Consider the following 15,227-nt stretch of genomic DNA (forward strand, 5'->3'; position numbering starts at 1 on the left):
TTCAATTAGGTCCTTATACTTTTTTTTAATTGAGTCCTTGCACTAATTTATTTTTCAATTAAGTCCTTCTTAGTACTAATTTGACTTAATTTTATAGGGACCCAACTAAAAAAAAAGAATTTGTATATGGACCTAAATAAAAGGAAAAAAAAATATAGGGACCCAATTAAAAAAAATATGGTGCAAGGACTCAATTAAAAGGAAAAAAAAGTATACGGACCTAATTGAAAATTTTGCGAAACTATAGGGACCAACAGAGTAATTAAACCTTAACATAATTATGTATTAAATGCTGATTTGATGTATAATTATAAAAAAATATTGACAATTAACATAATTATGTATTAAATGCTAATTTGATGTATAATTATTGACAATTAACATAATTATGTAAAAAATAAAATCTAGCAACTAAAATTAAATTTGTTAACTAATTCCACTATGAACGCTAGTATCATATTTTTAGCAATTAGAATTATAAATTTATGATTAATTTTTTATATAATTATAATTAAGATATTTTTTAAATTAGTATAATTATGCAGTATTCATTAAATTCTAATTATAATATAATTCTAATAAAGATATTTTTAAAATAAATTTAGAAGAAAGAATAGTACTTTTATTTTGAAAAAAAATAAATTTATGAGGAATTGATACATCATTTTCATTAGTTGATAATACATTAAATATTAATTTTATATAATTATAATAAAAATATTTTTAAATTAGTATAATCATACATTATTTATTGAATGCTAATTGTAATATAAGTATAATAAAGATATTTTTAAATAAATTTAGAAAAAAATAGTATTTTCATTTGGGAGGAAAAAGAGTTGACGAAAAATTGACAGCTAACTTTAATTACTGAAAAGAAAATTCAGTTTTAGTATATTAAGACCCAATTTGGGTAAATAACTTAGAGCTTGTATGGGGTGAATTTTTAAGAAAAAAATATTTTTTTGAGTTGTCTTTTTTTTAAAAGATCTTATGAAAAAGTAAAAGTAATTTTATATTTGGATATCTCATACAAAAAATTTTTTATCTATCAATTATATTTGGGTATAACAGTATAAAAATATTTTTTGTTTATTTATTACATGAAAAACATCTTTTTTAAGGAAAAAAAGATCTTTTAAAAAAATATAAATTACAGCTTCTCAAAAATTTTTTTTTATCTTTTTAGTATTTTTACTTTTACTATTAAAAATTTATCAAACACGTTAAAAAATAATTTTTTTTATCAAAATAATGGCATCCAAACAAACACTTAATTAAACTTCTTTGAAAAAAATAATTTAAACAATAAATACTTATATTAGAAAAAACTTATAAATAAGTTATTTTGCATTTAATTTTTTAATTCTAAAAATACTTATTTTAAAATAAAAATAATAAAAAAAATATTACAAGAGAAGTCATAACTTATTTATAAGTACTAAAATAATTTTTTAAAAAGTTGTAATCTAATTTTAGAAATTATACCTTTTCATAAATTAAAAAAAAAACTTTTGATCCTATCCAAACTATCCAAACGGACCCTAATTCCGTCTTAATAATTCGTTTTTCTTCTCCTCCTGAGTCCCAATTTAGGGTTTATCTCTTCTCCCATTTTACTCACTCATCGATCTGTCAAAAAAATTAGAACTCATGCGGGGATCTTGTCTCAAAAGCCTGTTCTTGTACCATCTCACTGTCATCACAAGAACCTCATCACCCTCATTTCTGATCCCTTCACCATCTTCCCCATTCCGTGCTCCCAATTACGCCACAGTCACAAAAACCCTGGAAAAACAATCCTTTACGGTGAATTACCTCGTGAAAAATTGTGGGTTCCTCCCAGATTCCGCTCTTCATGCTTCGAAAGACGTCCTTTTTAAGAGTCCCGAGAAACCCGACTCAGTCATCGCACTCTTCAGGAGCTTCGGTTTCTCAGATTTGCAGATTCACAATGTCATTCGGAGATCACCCAAGGTTCTCGCCAGCAAACCCAAAGAGACCATCTTGCCCAAGCTCGAGTTCCTCATCTCAAAAGGTGCTTCAAAATCGCAACTTGCCCGCCTCATCGAGCTCAACCCTCTAATCTTGACAAGAAGCTTAGAGAAACACCTGATCCCCACTTTCGATTTTTTGAACAATTTCATTCGTTCTGAACAAAGGACCGTTGCTTCTATCGTACGCGCTGGCCAAATTTTAACTTGTTCTAGGACGCTTCGAAATATTAACTTCTTGGTTGATTTAGGAGTCCGTGAGACAAGCATGTCATGGCTAATTCGCCAGTGGCCTTGGTTGATTCTATACACTTCTGAAGTTCGCCTTAACAGTATAATAGATGAAGTCATTAAAATGGGGGTTGATCCCAACAAGTCTAATTTTGTTGCTGCATTGTATGCTAAGTTTCTTCCAAAGTCCATGTGGGATAAGAAAGTTGAGTTGTACAAGAGTTTTGGATTAACTGATGACAACATTCGTGAGGCTTTTGTGAAGCACCCTTTCTGTATGCTCAAATCTGTGCAGAAAATTGAGGCCTGCATTGGACTCTTTGTCAAAGAACTCGGTTGGAAGCCTACTGAAGTAACCAATAATCCGGTTCTTCTCTCGCTGGATTTGGACAAAAGGGTTCTTCCGAGGGCTGCTGTCATGAAGATTCTTATCTCCAATGGTGTCATTAAGAGTGGCAGGCATGTTTCTGCATATTATGTTTCTGAAGGGGACTTCTTTAAGAAGTATGTTAATCGTGCTAAGGATCATGCTCCCGACTTATTGAAGCTGTATCATGAGAAAATGAATATTGCAGTAATGGATAGTAAATTGATGTCTTGAGTTTTGTGGATTCCTTTTTGAATTTCAGTCTAGTTGCCTATGAGTTCTCCTTTGATATTTTGCATTCATTTTGCTGGTTATAGTTCATTAATTTTTCAATGTTCAGGAGCAATAAACAATATCAGAACTTTTAAGGTGGCAACTGGAATTAGATTTAGTTAAATAAAATACGAGAAAAAGACAAATACCATTTTTACATTTCCTCTACCTGTTAGTTTATTCACATTAACATAATGGCAGTTACCATTACCCACTATATCACTGGATCACAAATTGTTAAAAAAAAAAAATAAAGATCACATTAACTGATTTAAATGGTTAACTAGTAACTACTCTTCAACTACCCACTTCACTTCACTGTAGATGAAAAGGTTTCCTTGGAGTAGGTTCTCGATTCTCCACTGATTGCAATCTCTGTTTGAGATGAAATACTTCATACTGTGTGTACAACAAGAAAGTGATGTTATGAATGATACAGCTAAGGCTAGTAATCAATACAAATAGTTATATTTATACCTGTAGTTGGAATGCCCTGGCTCTCTCTCCAGCAATCACACCTCTGGTTGAGTGCAGCTCCTACAACAAAATCTCAATCAGCCGATTACATTATTGTATAAAATGATTGATCCAAGTGCTTTTTCCATCAAAGTGTGGGTTAATGTTATGTACCTTTTGTGTATCATCTAAAACAGCCTTGAGGAAGGCCACATCGAGCTCGAGCCGTACATTATCCGAATGGACCATGCATGCTTGATAGGTTGTTAGCCTCTTCTTGTGCTAACTCTAAACCCCCCAGCTTTTCTCTCGGTGATTCCATCTCCTTCAGTGCCTCGCCTAGTTTTGTCTCCATTTCGTTCCGGCTTTTAATAGCAGATGCTAAGCATTTCTCTGCGGCTTCTTTGTTTGCGAGGGAAGCCGCCAGTTGTCCCTCTAGAATTCCATTTTTCCTTATCAGAGCCGCCATTTTACTTTCATAGTAATGGTACAAACTTGAAGTAGACACAGATCCGAATTTATTGCTTTCAAGAAATGAAGCATCATCGCTTTCTAGTCTGATGTTTTCAAATCCTTGGTTTTGCTGATTTAAAATTTCAGATAGCAATAACTGTTTTTCCTCCACATTCATCTTCGCTCCATGATTACCATAATCAACTTTATTTCTTCTCTGATCTGCTGCCTGAAATGTATGACAAATTAAACTACTATTGTGTTTCATCTACCCCCGCCCCACTTTTATCAGACATATTTTGGAATAATAAATACTAATGATGTTTAGATGTGTTTTACCTGAGGGAAAGAACCTTGACCAGAGTTCTTGTCAATCTTGACATCTGTATTGTATTCTTTGTCGAGCTCGAATTGCTTGGGAAGGGAAGAGAGATTGGTAGGTGGGAAATTAGAATCTTGAACCAGGGACTCTGACAAAGATTTCCTACCAGAACCATGTTCAATTGCAGATGCTAGATTTATCATGTCCATGCACAAAGATTTATCAGCTTGGCTACACAAATTACCATTTAATAGAGATGATACAGTCAATGTGCATAAATATTATTTACAAGGCTGGTCTTTTTACACCAACGCACCTTGAACTAATTACATTTGACATCGTAGGAAACGGATTGAATTGGACGTGAATCAGCAACACATGTTCTTTTTAAATGTTTGACAGTATTATTATTATCATACAAATGTTGTACACTAGTTCGGATGCTACTGAAAGTTTGCAACATGCACCAACACCAACAAGGAACATGAATAAGCATCATCACCAAGAGATTTGTTATCATAATTCATAGTTGTGGGAAGGCATCATCACCAACAGTAATTGTTCATCGTAGGTATCCATGTTGTGACAACCCTCTTACCAATTGAAAATTGGTCAGAATCAAGAGAGTCAAGTAGCTTAGCTCATGCGAAAAGATGGTGGCTTTATCATGTAGGAATGGACTAAGAGGTCCAACATGAAGATCGCCTTCTCTTGTAGCTCCCTCATTATCCATGATTCAATCAATTGTAGAATTTCCCTTTTCATCTCTTCTTGTTCCATTCTGAAAATTTAAACAGTTAAAGACTCATTGACAGTAAGAATGTAACTGCAACTAAGAGTTGAAAATGAGAAAGGAGAAAAAGAGAAGCCTTTGCATCCTGGCTCAAGACACCTTAGCGATGCATAATCTGGTTTCAGCCTTTGATTGTATATGCTACAAAACCACAATTCCCAAATCATATCAGTCAATTGAATTGAATTGAATTGAATTGTTGTTAGCATACCTAGCACGCCATCGAAGTGCTTGCGGGAAGGTTCTGGAAGAGAGGGCACGCTCTGCGCACGTGACTCCAACGGCGGATGCAGTCGGTGCAGTAAGCGTGGTAGCAGCGGCCAGATCGGTCAAACATATTGGACAAGAATGCCCCTCGATAGCTTGCACCTTTGGACTTCATCTTGCCATCTTGGGCCTTAGGCTGTGGGCCCAACTCAGCAAGTGCTAATTTCACACGATATTTTAACTATTAGATCGAGCCCGTCTTAATAAATCGTTTTTCTTCTCCTCCTGAATCCCTATTTAGGGTTTATCCCTTCTCCCATTTTACTCTGTCAAAAAAATTAGAACTCATGCGGGGATCTTGTCTCAAAAACCTGTTCTTGTACCACCTTACTGTCATCACAAGAACCCCATCAACCTCATTTCTGATCCCTTCACCTTCTTCCCCATTCCCTGCTCCCAATTACGCTACAGTCACAAAAACCCTGGAAAAACAATCCTTTACGGTGAATTACCTCGTCAACAATTGTGGGTTCCTCTTCCGCTCTTCGTGCTTCGAAGTACGTCCTTTTAAAGAGTCCCGAGAAACCCGACTCAGTCATCGCACTCTTCAGGAGCTTCGGTTTCTCAGATTTGCAGATTCACAATGTCATTCGGAGATCCCCCAAGGTTCTCGCCAGCAAACCCACAGAGACCATCTTGCCCAAGCTCGAGTTCCTCATCTCCAAAGGTGCTTCAAAATCGCAACTTGCCTGCCTCATCGAGCGCAACCCTCTAATCTTGAAAAGAAGCTTAGAGAAACACCTGATCCCCACTTTCGATTTTTTGAACAATTTCATTCGTTCTGAACAAAGGACCGTTGCTTCTATCTTACGCGCTGTCCAAATTTTAACTTGTTCCAGGACGCTTCCAAATATTAACTTGTTGGTTGATTTAGGAGTCCGTGAGATAAGCATGTCATGGCTGATTCGCCAGTGGCCTTGCTTGCTTGTATTCAATTCTGAAGTTCGCCTTAACAGTATAATAGATGAAGTCATTAAAATGGGGGTTGATCCCAACAAGTCTAATTTTGTTGCTGCATTGTATGCTAAGTTTCTTCCAAAGTCCATGTGGGATAAGAAAGTTGAGTTGTACAAGAGTTTTGGATTAACTGATGACAACATTCGTGAGGCTTTTGTGAAGCACCCTTTCTGTATGCTCAAATCTGTGCAGAAAATTGAGGCCTGCATTGGATTCTTTGTCAAAGAACTCGGTTGGGAGCCTGCTGAAGTAACCAATAATCCGGTTCTTCTCTCGCTGGATTTGGACAAAAGGATTGTTCCGAGGGCTGCTGTCATGAAGATTCTTATCTCCAATGGTGTCATTAGGAGTGGCAGGCATGCTTCTGCATATTATGTTTCTGAAGAGGAGTTTTTTAAGAAGTATGTTAATCGTGACAAGGATCATGCTCCCGACTTATTGACGCTGTATCATGAGAAAATGAATCTTCCAGTAATGGATAGTAAATTGATGTCTTGATGCCTATGAGTTCTCCTTTGATATTTTGCATTCATTTTGCTGGTTATAGTTCATTAGCTTTTCAATATTCAGGAGCAATAAACAATATCAGAACTTTTAAGGTGGCAACTGGAATTGGATTTTTAGTTAAATAAAATAAGAGAAAAGGACAAGCGGATTTCTGATTTATTAAGTCGTTTATCAAATAAGAGAAAAAGACAAATACCATTTTTACATTCCTCTACCTGTTAGTTTATTCCCCTTAACATAATGGCAGTTACTATTACCCACTATATCACTAGATCACAAATTGTTTAAAGAAAATAAAGATCACATTAACTGATTTAAATGTTTATTAATAACTACTCTTAAACTACCCACTTCACTTCACTGCAGATGAAAAGGTTTCCTTGGAGTAGGTTCTCGATTCTCCACTGATTGCAATCTCTGTTTGAGATGAAATACTTCGTACTGTGCGTACAAGAAGGAAGTTATGTTATGAATGACACAGCTAAGGCTAGTAATCAATACAAATAGTTATATTTATACCTGTAGTTGGAATGCCCTGGCTCTCTCTCCAGCAATCACACCTCTGGTTGAGTGCAGCTCCTACAACAAAAACTCAATCAGCCGATTACATTATTGTATAAAATGATTGATCCAAGTGCTTTTTCCATCAAAGTGTGGGTTAATGTTATGTACCTTTTGTGTATCATCTAAAACAGCCTTGAGGAAGGCCACATCGTGTTCGAGCCGTACATTATCCGAATGGACCATGCTTGATAGGTTGTTAGCCTCTTCTTGTGCTAACTCTAAACCCCCCAGCTTTTCTCTCAGTGATTCCATCTCCTTCAGTGCCTCGCCTAGTTTTGTCTCCATTTCGTTCCGGCTTTTAATAGCAGATGCTAAGCTTTTCTCTGCGGCTTCTTTGTTTGCGAGAGATGCCGCCAGTTGTCCCTCTAGAATTCCATTTTTCCTTATCAGAGCCGCCATTTTACTTTCATAGTAATGGTACAAAGCTGAAGTAGACAGAGATCCAAATTTATTGCTATCAAGAAACGAAGCATCATCGCCTTCTAGTCTGATGTTTTCAAATCCTTGGTTTTGCTGATTTAAAATTTCAGATAGCAATAACTGTTTTTCCTCCACATTCATCTTCGCTCCATGATTACCATAATCAACTTCATTTCTTCTCTGATCTGCTACCTGAAATGTATGACAAATTAAACTACTATCGTGTTTCATCTACCCCCGCCCCACTTTTATCAGACATATTTTGGAATAATAAATACTAATGATATTTAGATGTGTTTTACCTGAGGGAAAGAACCTTGATCAGAGTTCTTGTCAATCTTGACATCTGTATTGTATTCTTTGTCGAGCTCGAATTGCTTGGGAAGGGAAGAGAGATTGGTAGGTGGGAAATTAGAATCTTGAACCAGGGACTCTGACAAGGATTTCCTACCAGAGAGGTATCATCAGTTTGAGGGGCCAATCTATCTATTGGATGATGAATAATTTTCCAATATAGATGCTAGACCTTTACTCAGACTTGATCGTCTTCCCTGCGCCAATTCATTCTTTTCCATTATCAGCACTTCCACCTGTTAAATTAAGAAGAAAAAAGGTTATTAGGTTCAACAAAATTGAAATCAAACACTAACTTCCTAATACTTTTTGACAGACCTGATTTGTTGGATCTTTTCTGGACCCTCCAAATGCAACAAGAAAGTCCTTTTCCTTGTGCTGCACATATACCAGACTGAAACCCTGCTATACAAAGTTCTTATAAGCACAATGTTAAATTATCAATCGCAAAACGAGGATTTCAATATAACAGAGAAAAGATAACTAAACATGGCATGGGAACAATAAATGTAACCCACCCTGCTGGTAATGATTGAAGATGGAGGTGCTGTAAATGCCACAGACCATTCACTTTTAACGATATCAAATATCAAAGTCTCTCCATCTCCTGCAAAATGTAGAGAATAACAAATTATCTAAAATGTGTTATGATTTAGTTTGGTATTATGAAGAACGACTACCTGTTCCAGAATTATACATACGTTTTTTCTTGCTTCCACCCCCTGTAATATACCATTTAGTACCACAGAGAACTCCACAACAACCAGCTCTAGGTGATGGATGGAAACCTTGAATCTTCACTCTTGACCATGCCATCTGAAGAAGCATTCATTTTCATCAAATTATATAGTGGATGAGATTTAATCTGCACTAGCAGAAATGAATCAATTCCATTTGAGACTTTGACATTCGACTCACTGTTTCAAAGTTGAGTGAATATAAGTCATTTAAGGTTCTGGATTTTGATGATCCTCCAAATATGTATAAAATTTTGTCATCATGAAGAGAAGCTACATGGTTGAATCTTGGACAAGGAGCGGCTCCGCTGCAAGTAACATTTATGCAAAGTGATTATGACTATATAATCACATTTAAGTCCAAGAGTAGCCTGAAACACACATACGTGTAGTGAAGAGGAAGCCATGTCAAGGACTTGAGATCAAACATATGTAGATCATTCAGTTTCCTTCTTTTTGCATCTTCGCCGCCAAACAATATTAAAACACTGTTTGCCATAACAACACTATGACCACTTCGAGCAACCTACAAAGAATAAAATCTTTATCAGTACTGCCTAGTGTTATTTCTGTGAAGATATTTATTCAGTTATGAATCATGATATGCACAGGGTATTTGCATAATTATTAGTAGAAATTGGTACCGGTATGTCTCCCTTTGCCTCCATTAGTGACCAGCACTCAATCTCTGTATCAAATGCCCATACTACAAACATCAAAAATATAATTAGATCAATAACACAACATGAACAGATCAATTGGATGTAAAGGGCACAAAGCTGAACCTGAAATCTTGTCACTTTCTGGATCTGTCTTCCCTCCAATTAGAAGTACCTTTTTTCCCCAAGAAACCTGCCCAAATTATCATCAACTATGAGAGAATTGATGCAGCAAGAAAATTTTAATGATATATCCATTCAATGCAGAACACTTAGTGAGAATATGCTGCTAACAGGGCGTATTTACCAAACAATGACCCTTGCATGCTGGAATCTTCAGCGGCAGACTGCTTGGCGACAAGTAAAGCTTCGACGATGCTGTGGTCCACGAAAATGTGTCGAAATTCAGCACCTGATAATAGAGATAAATAGCAATAAAAAACAGTTATATGAAGAAACCAACAAACAACCCATTAACTAGCCAATGTTGATCAACAATCTCCAAGACTCACACCTGCACATCATCTAAGAATCCATTTCCAGATTCGCCACCAACCACTATCATCTTGTTCCCAACCACAGCTGCTGCATGCTATTCACAATGAATAATAATACCTCAATTCAATTAGTACCTAACAACAAAAATTCCACAAAATACACTAAGAAGAAGAAGAAGAAGAATACAAACATTGGATCTAGGAGTTGGTTTATCCCCTGCAATTGACAAGACCATCCAATTATCTGAGGTGGTTGACTGTGGTTGAGATGAAGTGTGGCAATAATTCTCATCAGAATGACCACTTGTTCCTTCTTCTCCTTCACCTTCACCTTCACCCTGAAATGAATAAAAGCAAACAAGCTTAAGACTTTATATATTGCTACCATTTCTTACATAAGAAAAAGTAAAAGGAAAATTACTACATTGGTGGTTCCATTTCGTTTGGGGTTCCTGACGGGACTCCTAATTCCCTGAGTTGAGTCAGAAAGCTGCACCTTCAATCTACATTACAGTACACGTTCAAGTTCAACACATTAATTAATTGAAGCAAACTTCAAAAGAATCAAAGAGAAAAGAAAGAGGGGTTTTACCGGGCAAGTTTGGTACGGCGACGAGAGAAACCGAACATTTCGAAAAAGGATTTGTTTCTTCTGATGAGGCAAGTGGCAACCAGCAAGTGAAGAAGGAAAACAAAGAGAAAATGATTGCTGGTTGTTAAGGGTTATGGTTATGGTTATGGTGGATGAACAACATTGTTTAATTTAATAAATGAGTATTAATTGATAAAGCAAGTAGCACGATGAGACAAAAACTCATAGCAGTGAGGTCACTATTTTCTTCCGCACAATATGGATTCACTTCACTTCACTTCCTAATCAATAATTGTATATTAATCATGTGGGACACAAAAACAAATGCACCAGTAAACAATAAACGAATTTTTGTGTATTTTTTTGAAAGATTATCTAATGAGTAATAAAAAATAAATGATAAAATATTTTTTTTTTCATTTAAAACGATATTACTTTTTGTGAAAAACTGAGGTTTTTTAATACTTAAATGAATAAATTGCTCGTCTTTGTCACTATCAACTTTTCTCCAGGTTTGTAAGTATTGTATTCTGCTGAGTCATTGTCATGGGCATGGTTGCTATTTGCTTGCTCTATAATTGGAGCTGTCCTTTCCTCTCATCATTCAATTTTAGGGCTAATAAATTGGATATATTTCCATATTAGTTTGCACTGCATTGCAAAAAAAATCGAAATTGGTTATTAAAGCGATCAAATTAAGAGTTTAAATGTTTAAGTGAGATTTAATCAGAATTAAAATGAATATAATATATATTAAAAAATATTTTTTTATACTTTATTATTATAAATTAAATAATCACTAGAAAATTATACCAATACGATCGATTAATCAATTTATTGTCAATTAATTCTTTTATTTAAATCGGTCAATTTTATCCAATTCTCATGACTATGATCTTAATATATTTTTTCTTTTTCTATTTTATGGAATAGATTAAAGATTAGTTTATAGACAATAAAAAAAATTTGTCTATTAAAAATCTTTGATCTATTTAAATACTTTACTAACCAATAATTTACTGCATATAAATAGAAATTAAGATGCATAACTTTTTATTGTAGTAATATATACAAAAGTACTTAAAGAGTACTTTATGTATACTTAATTATAGAAATATTATATATATATTATTATACGGTTAATTTTTTCTCTTTTTAGTTTCTCTTCTTTTCCATGACATAAAATCCGTCTCAATAATTGCATCAACAATCAAGCAGTGCCTACAGTTTCATTCTTTTCTTGATTCTTTAGCAACATAATTTAGAAAAGTTTAATGGTGGGAACTCCCAAATTAACAACCTTATTGAAAAAGTGTTCAACTCTGAAACAAGCAAAAGAGATCCATGCTCACATACTGATCAATGGACTTTTCCATCTTGAACAACTCCTCATCCATCACATTCTTCTCTGGAATGTAACCAACTACAAAACTCTGGCACGCTATGTCCACGTTGTTCTTCACCGTATGCGCAACCCTGATTCCTTCTCATGGGGATGTATGATTCGCTTCTTCTCCCAAAACGGTCCATTCATGGAAGCAATTTCTCTCTATGTTCAAATGCAGAGGATTGGCTTGTGTCCAACTTCACATGCTATGTCCTCTGCGCTTAAGTCATGTGCTAAGGTTCAGGATGGGTTTCATGGTGTATCAATTCATGGACAGGTTCATGTTCTTGGGTTTAATGCTTGTGTTTATGTGCAGACAGCCCTTCTTGACTTGTACTCGAAAATCGGTGATGTGGGGACTGCACGCAAACTGTTTGATGAAATGTCTGACAGAAATGTGGTTTCTTGGAACTCTATGCTGTCTGGGTATCTGAAAGCTGGTAACTTAGGCAAGGCTCAGGAATTTTTTGAAGAGATTCCTAAGAAAGATGTTATATCTTGGAATTCGATGGTCTCAGGATATGCCAAATCCGGAGATATGGATTCGGCCTATTCTTTGTTTCAACAAATGCCAGAGAGAAACTTGGCCTCCTGGAACACAATGATCGGTGGTTTTGTTGTCTGTGGAAGCATAGTGTCAGCAAGAGAATTTTTCAATGCAATGCCGATGCGAAACAATGTGTCTTGGATAACAATGATTGCTGGTTATTCAAAGAGTGGGGATGTTGAGTCTGCTCGAAAGCTCTTTGATAAGATGAATAAAAAGGATTTGCTTTTGTATAATGCTATGATAGCCTGTTATGCTCAAAACAGTAGACCCAAGGAGGCCCTTGAACTTTTCAGTGAGATGATTAAACCAGAAATCTATGTGAATCCAGATAAGATGACTTTGGCCAGTGCCATATCAGCATGTTCACAATTGGCAGATCTAGAATATTGGTGTTGGATTGAGTTACACATGAGTGACTTTGGAATTGTATTGGATGATCACTTGATTACTGCTCTAATTGACTTGTATGCGAAGTGTGGAAGCATCGACCGGGCATATGAGCTATTTCATGGTCTGAAACAGAGGGATTTGGTTGCATACTCTGCAATGATCTACGGATGTGGAATCAATGGAAGGTCATCTGATGCAATCAAGTTATATGAACAGATGCTTGAGGACTGTATTCGGCCGAATTTAGCGATTTACACTGGACTCCTTACCGCTTATAATCATGCCGGTTTGGTCGAAGAAGGTTACCAGTGCTTTAACTCCATGAAGGAAAATGGAGTTGTGCCTTCACTTGATCATTATGGAATCATGGTTGATCTATTAGGGAGAGCAGGATGGTTAAATGAAGCTTATAATCTTATAACAAACATGTCAATGCAACCAAATGCTAGTGTTTGGGGAGCTCTTCTTCTTGCATGCAGAGTACATAACAATGTGGAGCTTGGGGAAATAGCTGTTCAGCACTGCATTAAGCTGGAAAGTGATGTAGCTGGTTATTGTTCTCTCCTTTCTAGCATATATGCTGCTGTTGGAAAATGGGATGATGCCAAGAAGTTTAGAATGAGTGAGGAAGGAAAGATCACCAAGGTACCTGGTTGTAGTTGGAAAATCTAATTTTACTTACATAATTAGCTGTTTCTGTTTTTTACATGCCATTTTTTTTTTCCATTAGTAAATATGTACATGTAAATCATATATTAAATTAATCCTAATTAATCAGATACTGATTATGGTTTTTTCTCCATTTTCTTTTTCATCCCTTGGAAATCAAATTTATTTGGAAGAAAGCTAGTTATTGAAATGATGACTAGCTAGGTTGGAAAGATTTTTTTTTTTGGAACTTGTTGTATTGCATGCATTGAAAAGTAAGTAGAAATAAAAACCACAGAGTCCATGGTGCTACATGAGTAGGTATCGCATAAGAGAAGGGATTTCTTACGTAGACATGGCAAATCTCTTGAATATATAGTGAAGTGAGAAAGAGTAGTAGTGATGATGATGACTCACAAAGTTAAAAGTATTAGACTATAAATAGAACTGATAAGCATTACTTTTTTAACTTTATCACCAATGTTCTTGCCTATCCTTTTCATAGAGATAGTGTATTCACCAGATTACAATTCCTAAAGATATTTAGCATACAGTGTTAAATCTCTGATCAAACTACATTTTCCTCTTTTAACTTGATGACATATTGACATGCGCTCCATAGTGTTAGCTGCTTTATTTTAATAAAAAAAATAATCCCTTTTGTCTTTTATTCTTTTATCTAAGCTCTGTATTATTTGATTATTTGATGATGTGACAGAAAAGGATCATGTTACATTTATGTCACTCTCACTTTTGCATATGAGATATCAGCAAGCAATGCAAGTTTGTTTATTTATTCCTTTTACTTTTTTTGCATTTGTCCCTCATCAAAGTGCTGAGAAAAGACACCGTCTGGCAGAATCAAATACGCCAACAGTTTTGTCTATATCAAAACATTACAATATTCAATTATTCCAGTTGCATTATTATTCTTTTAAGAACTTAAGTACCTTGATTTACAGACTCAACAAAAGTGCTTAATTATATTTGTGATTACTGATACTAATAAACATAGGCTGCAAACTCCATGTATTAGTTTATTATAATCATCAAAAAGATAATTACATCATTCTTTTAGCAAGCATCTAGTGCCATATATATATGAACTCTATATTATATGAATATATGACACTGCCTCTCTCTCTCTATATATATATATATTACTATGACCAAAACAGACTTATTAGTAAGTGCATGTGTGTGCATGGTGAGTAGATAGTGATAGCAATAAGATGATGATGTGAAAATGAAAATGAAATGAAAATTCAAACCCAAAGAGCACCAGCTTTCTTGAGCATAGGGATCAAGGATCGGTTAAGGTGAAGGCTCATGACTTCATTGGTTCCACCAACAAGCTCACCACCAATGAAAACTGCAGGCACAGAAGGGTTGCAACCAAGCCTTGAAAGAGCTTGCTCTATGTCTCTTCCTCTTTGTATCTCATCCAACTCATGAACCGCTGGGTTCACACCAAAATCACAGAACAGTGTCTTGATGGTGTGGCACATGCAGCATGTACTCCTACTAAATATCACCACTGGCCTCTCTGAAACCAACTTTGTCACTCTATCCATTATTCAATACAATATAATGGTGTATACCCTCAATTCCTAGATGGGTTTGATTTAATTATTTAATGCAGTTTAATAGAAAACAACTACCTTAGCTTGGGGGAATTTTGTGATCAATGTGTAATGATGTATCTGGGTTTGTGATGTTGATGAGATGCAGCAAGTTAAGCAGACTTATATATATAGGGGTTGGTGGACTGTTATTAATTGGAATCTCTCTAATAAGGAAAAAGGAAAA

The 15,227-nt window shown here is 35.4% G+C and overlaps 5 protein-coding genes across 8 annotated transcripts; 2 read left to right on the forward strand and 3 right to left on the reverse strand.

Annotated features, from left to right (window-relative positions):
• The first annotated feature begins 1,581 nt into the window (after nucleotides 1-1,581).
• LOC107464489 (uncharacterized) lies at nucleotides 1,582-6,676 on the forward strand. The gene is made up of 2 exons (XM_016083414.2): nucleotides 1,582-1,977; nucleotides 5,763-6,676. Exons 1-2 carry the CDS (start codon nucleotides 1,654-1,656, stop codon nucleotides 6,609-6,611), a joined length of 1,173 nt encoding a protein of 390 aa, XP_015938900.2. The 5' UTR covers nucleotides 1,582-1,653; the 3' UTR covers nucleotides 6,612-6,676.
• LOC127739753 (uncharacterized) lies at nucleotides 3,178-5,233 on the reverse strand. 3 transcript variants are annotated; one of them, XR_008007192.1, is made up of 6 exons: nucleotides 5,101-5,221; nucleotides 4,989-5,030; nucleotides 4,114-4,877; nucleotides 3,496-4,003; nucleotides 3,343-3,402; nucleotides 3,186-3,264 (listed from the first exon to the last, which is right to left on the reverse strand). XR_008007192.1 is itself a non-coding variant. In XM_052259412.1 (4 exons), the coding sequence occupies exons 1-2, from the start codon at nucleotides 4,303-4,305 to the stop codon at nucleotides 3,554-3,556; spliced, it is 642 nt and encodes a 213-aa protein (XP_052115372.1). In that variant the 5' UTR covers nucleotides 4,306-4,974; the 3' UTR covers nucleotides 3,178-3,264; nucleotides 3,343-3,402; nucleotides 3,496-3,553. The 3 variants fall into 3 exon arrangements, 1 of the variants encoding a protein (XP_052115372.1); XR_008007188.1 differs by having other exon boundaries at nucleotides 4,989-5,233; XM_052259412.1 differs by lacking the exons at nucleotides 4,989-5,030; nucleotides 5,101-5,221 and having other exon boundaries at nucleotides 3,178-3,264; nucleotides 4,114-4,974.
• A 71-nt stretch (nucleotides 6,677-6,747) lies between the features above and the next one.
• On the reverse strand, nucleotides 6,748-10,749 carry LOC107464500 (acyl-CoA-binding domain-containing protein 6). The gene is made up of 17 exons (XM_052251657.1): nucleotides 10,444-10,749; nucleotides 10,276-10,354; nucleotides 10,043-10,189; nucleotides 9,869-9,946; nucleotides 9,662-9,766; nucleotides 9,481-9,547; nucleotides 9,340-9,401; nucleotides 9,082-9,221; nucleotides 8,877-9,003; nucleotides 8,660-8,774; nucleotides 8,477-8,565; nucleotides 8,277-8,360; nucleotides 8,131-8,194; nucleotides 7,907-8,067; nucleotides 7,293-7,796; nucleotides 7,140-7,199; nucleotides 6,748-7,061 (listed from the first exon to the last, which is right to left on the reverse strand). Exons 1-17 carry the CDS (start codon nucleotides 10,479-10,481, stop codon nucleotides 6,978-6,980), a joined length of 2,004 nt encoding a protein of 667 aa, XP_052107617.1. The 5' UTR covers nucleotides 10,482-10,749; the 3' UTR covers nucleotides 6,748-6,977.
• A 921-nt stretch (nucleotides 10,750-11,670) lies between these two features.
• Nucleotides 11,671-13,529, forward strand: LOC107464406 (pentatricopeptide repeat-containing protein At4g22760). 2 transcript variants are annotated; one of them, XM_052258176.1, is made up of 2 exons: nucleotides 11,671-12,068; nucleotides 12,147-13,529. In XM_052258176.1, exons 1-2 carry the CDS (start codon nucleotides 11,718-11,720, stop codon nucleotides 13,440-13,442), a joined length of 1,647 nt encoding a protein of 548 aa, XP_052114136.1. In that variant the 5' UTR covers nucleotides 11,671-11,717; the 3' UTR covers nucleotides 13,443-13,529. The 2 variants fall into 2 exon arrangements, with proteins under 2 accessions (XP_052114136.1, XP_015938806.1); XM_016083320.3 differs by having other exon boundaries at nucleotides 11,671-13,529.
• Nucleotides 13,530-14,439: 910 nt separating this feature from the next.
• LOC107464564 (monothiol glutaredoxin-S2) lies at nucleotides 14,440-15,128 on the reverse strand. The gene has a single exon (XM_016083489.3). It carries the CDS (start codon nucleotides 14,990-14,992, stop codon nucleotides 14,684-14,686), a length of 309 nt encoding a protein of 102 aa, XP_015938975.1. The 5' UTR covers nucleotides 14,993-15,128; the 3' UTR covers nucleotides 14,440-14,683.
• Nucleotides 15,129-15,227: the final 99 nt, after the last annotated feature.

This window comes from Arachis duranensis, chromosome 1, assembly GCF_000817695.3.
Source record: "Arachis duranensis cultivar V14167 chromosome 1, aradu.V14167.gnm2.J7QH, whole genome shotgun sequence".
In the NCBI taxonomy this organism is placed as follows: domain Eukaryota; kingdom Viridiplantae; phylum Streptophyta; class Magnoliopsida; order Fabales; family Fabaceae; genus Arachis; species Arachis duranensis.

Excerpts from the sequence above, each read along its gene's own strand:
- LOC107464489 (XM_016083414.2), top strand. The coding sequence starts at position 1,654 with ATGCGGGGATCTTGTCTCAAAAGCCTGTTCTTGTACCATCTCACTGTC. Across the intron at positions 1,978-5,762 it reads TCATTCGGAGATCACCCAAG|GTTCTCGCCAGCAAACCCAC; the intron begins GTTCTCGCCAGC and ends AGATCCCCCAAG.
- LOC127739753 (XM_052259412.1), bottom strand. The coding sequence starts at position 4,305 with ATGGACATGATAAATCTAGCATCTGCAATTGAACATGGTTCTGGTAGG. Across the intron at positions 4,004-4,113 it reads GTCAAGGTTCTTTCCCTCAG|GCAGCAGATCAGAGAAGAAA; the intron begins GTAAAACACATC and ends CATACATTTCAG.
- LOC107464500 (XM_052251657.1), bottom strand. The coding sequence starts at position 10,481 with ATGTTCGGTTTCTCTCGTCGCCGTACCAAACTTGCCCG. Across the intron at positions 10,355-10,443 it reads CGCCGTACCAAACTTGCCCG|ATTGAAGGTGCAGCTTTCTG; the intron begins GTAAAACCCCTC and ends ACTGTAATGTAG. Across the intron at positions 7,200-7,292 it reads TTTTAGATGATACACAAAAG|GAGCTGCACTCAACCAGAGG; the intron begins GTACATAACATT and ends TTTTTGTTGTAG.
- LOC107464406 (XM_016083320.3), top strand. The coding sequence starts at position 11,718 with ATGGTGGGAACTCCCAAATTAACAACCTTATTGAAAAAGTGTTCAACT.
- LOC107464564 (XM_016083489.3), bottom strand. The coding sequence starts at position 14,992 with ATGGATAGAGTGACAAAGTTGGTTTCAGAGAGGCCAGTGGTGATATTT.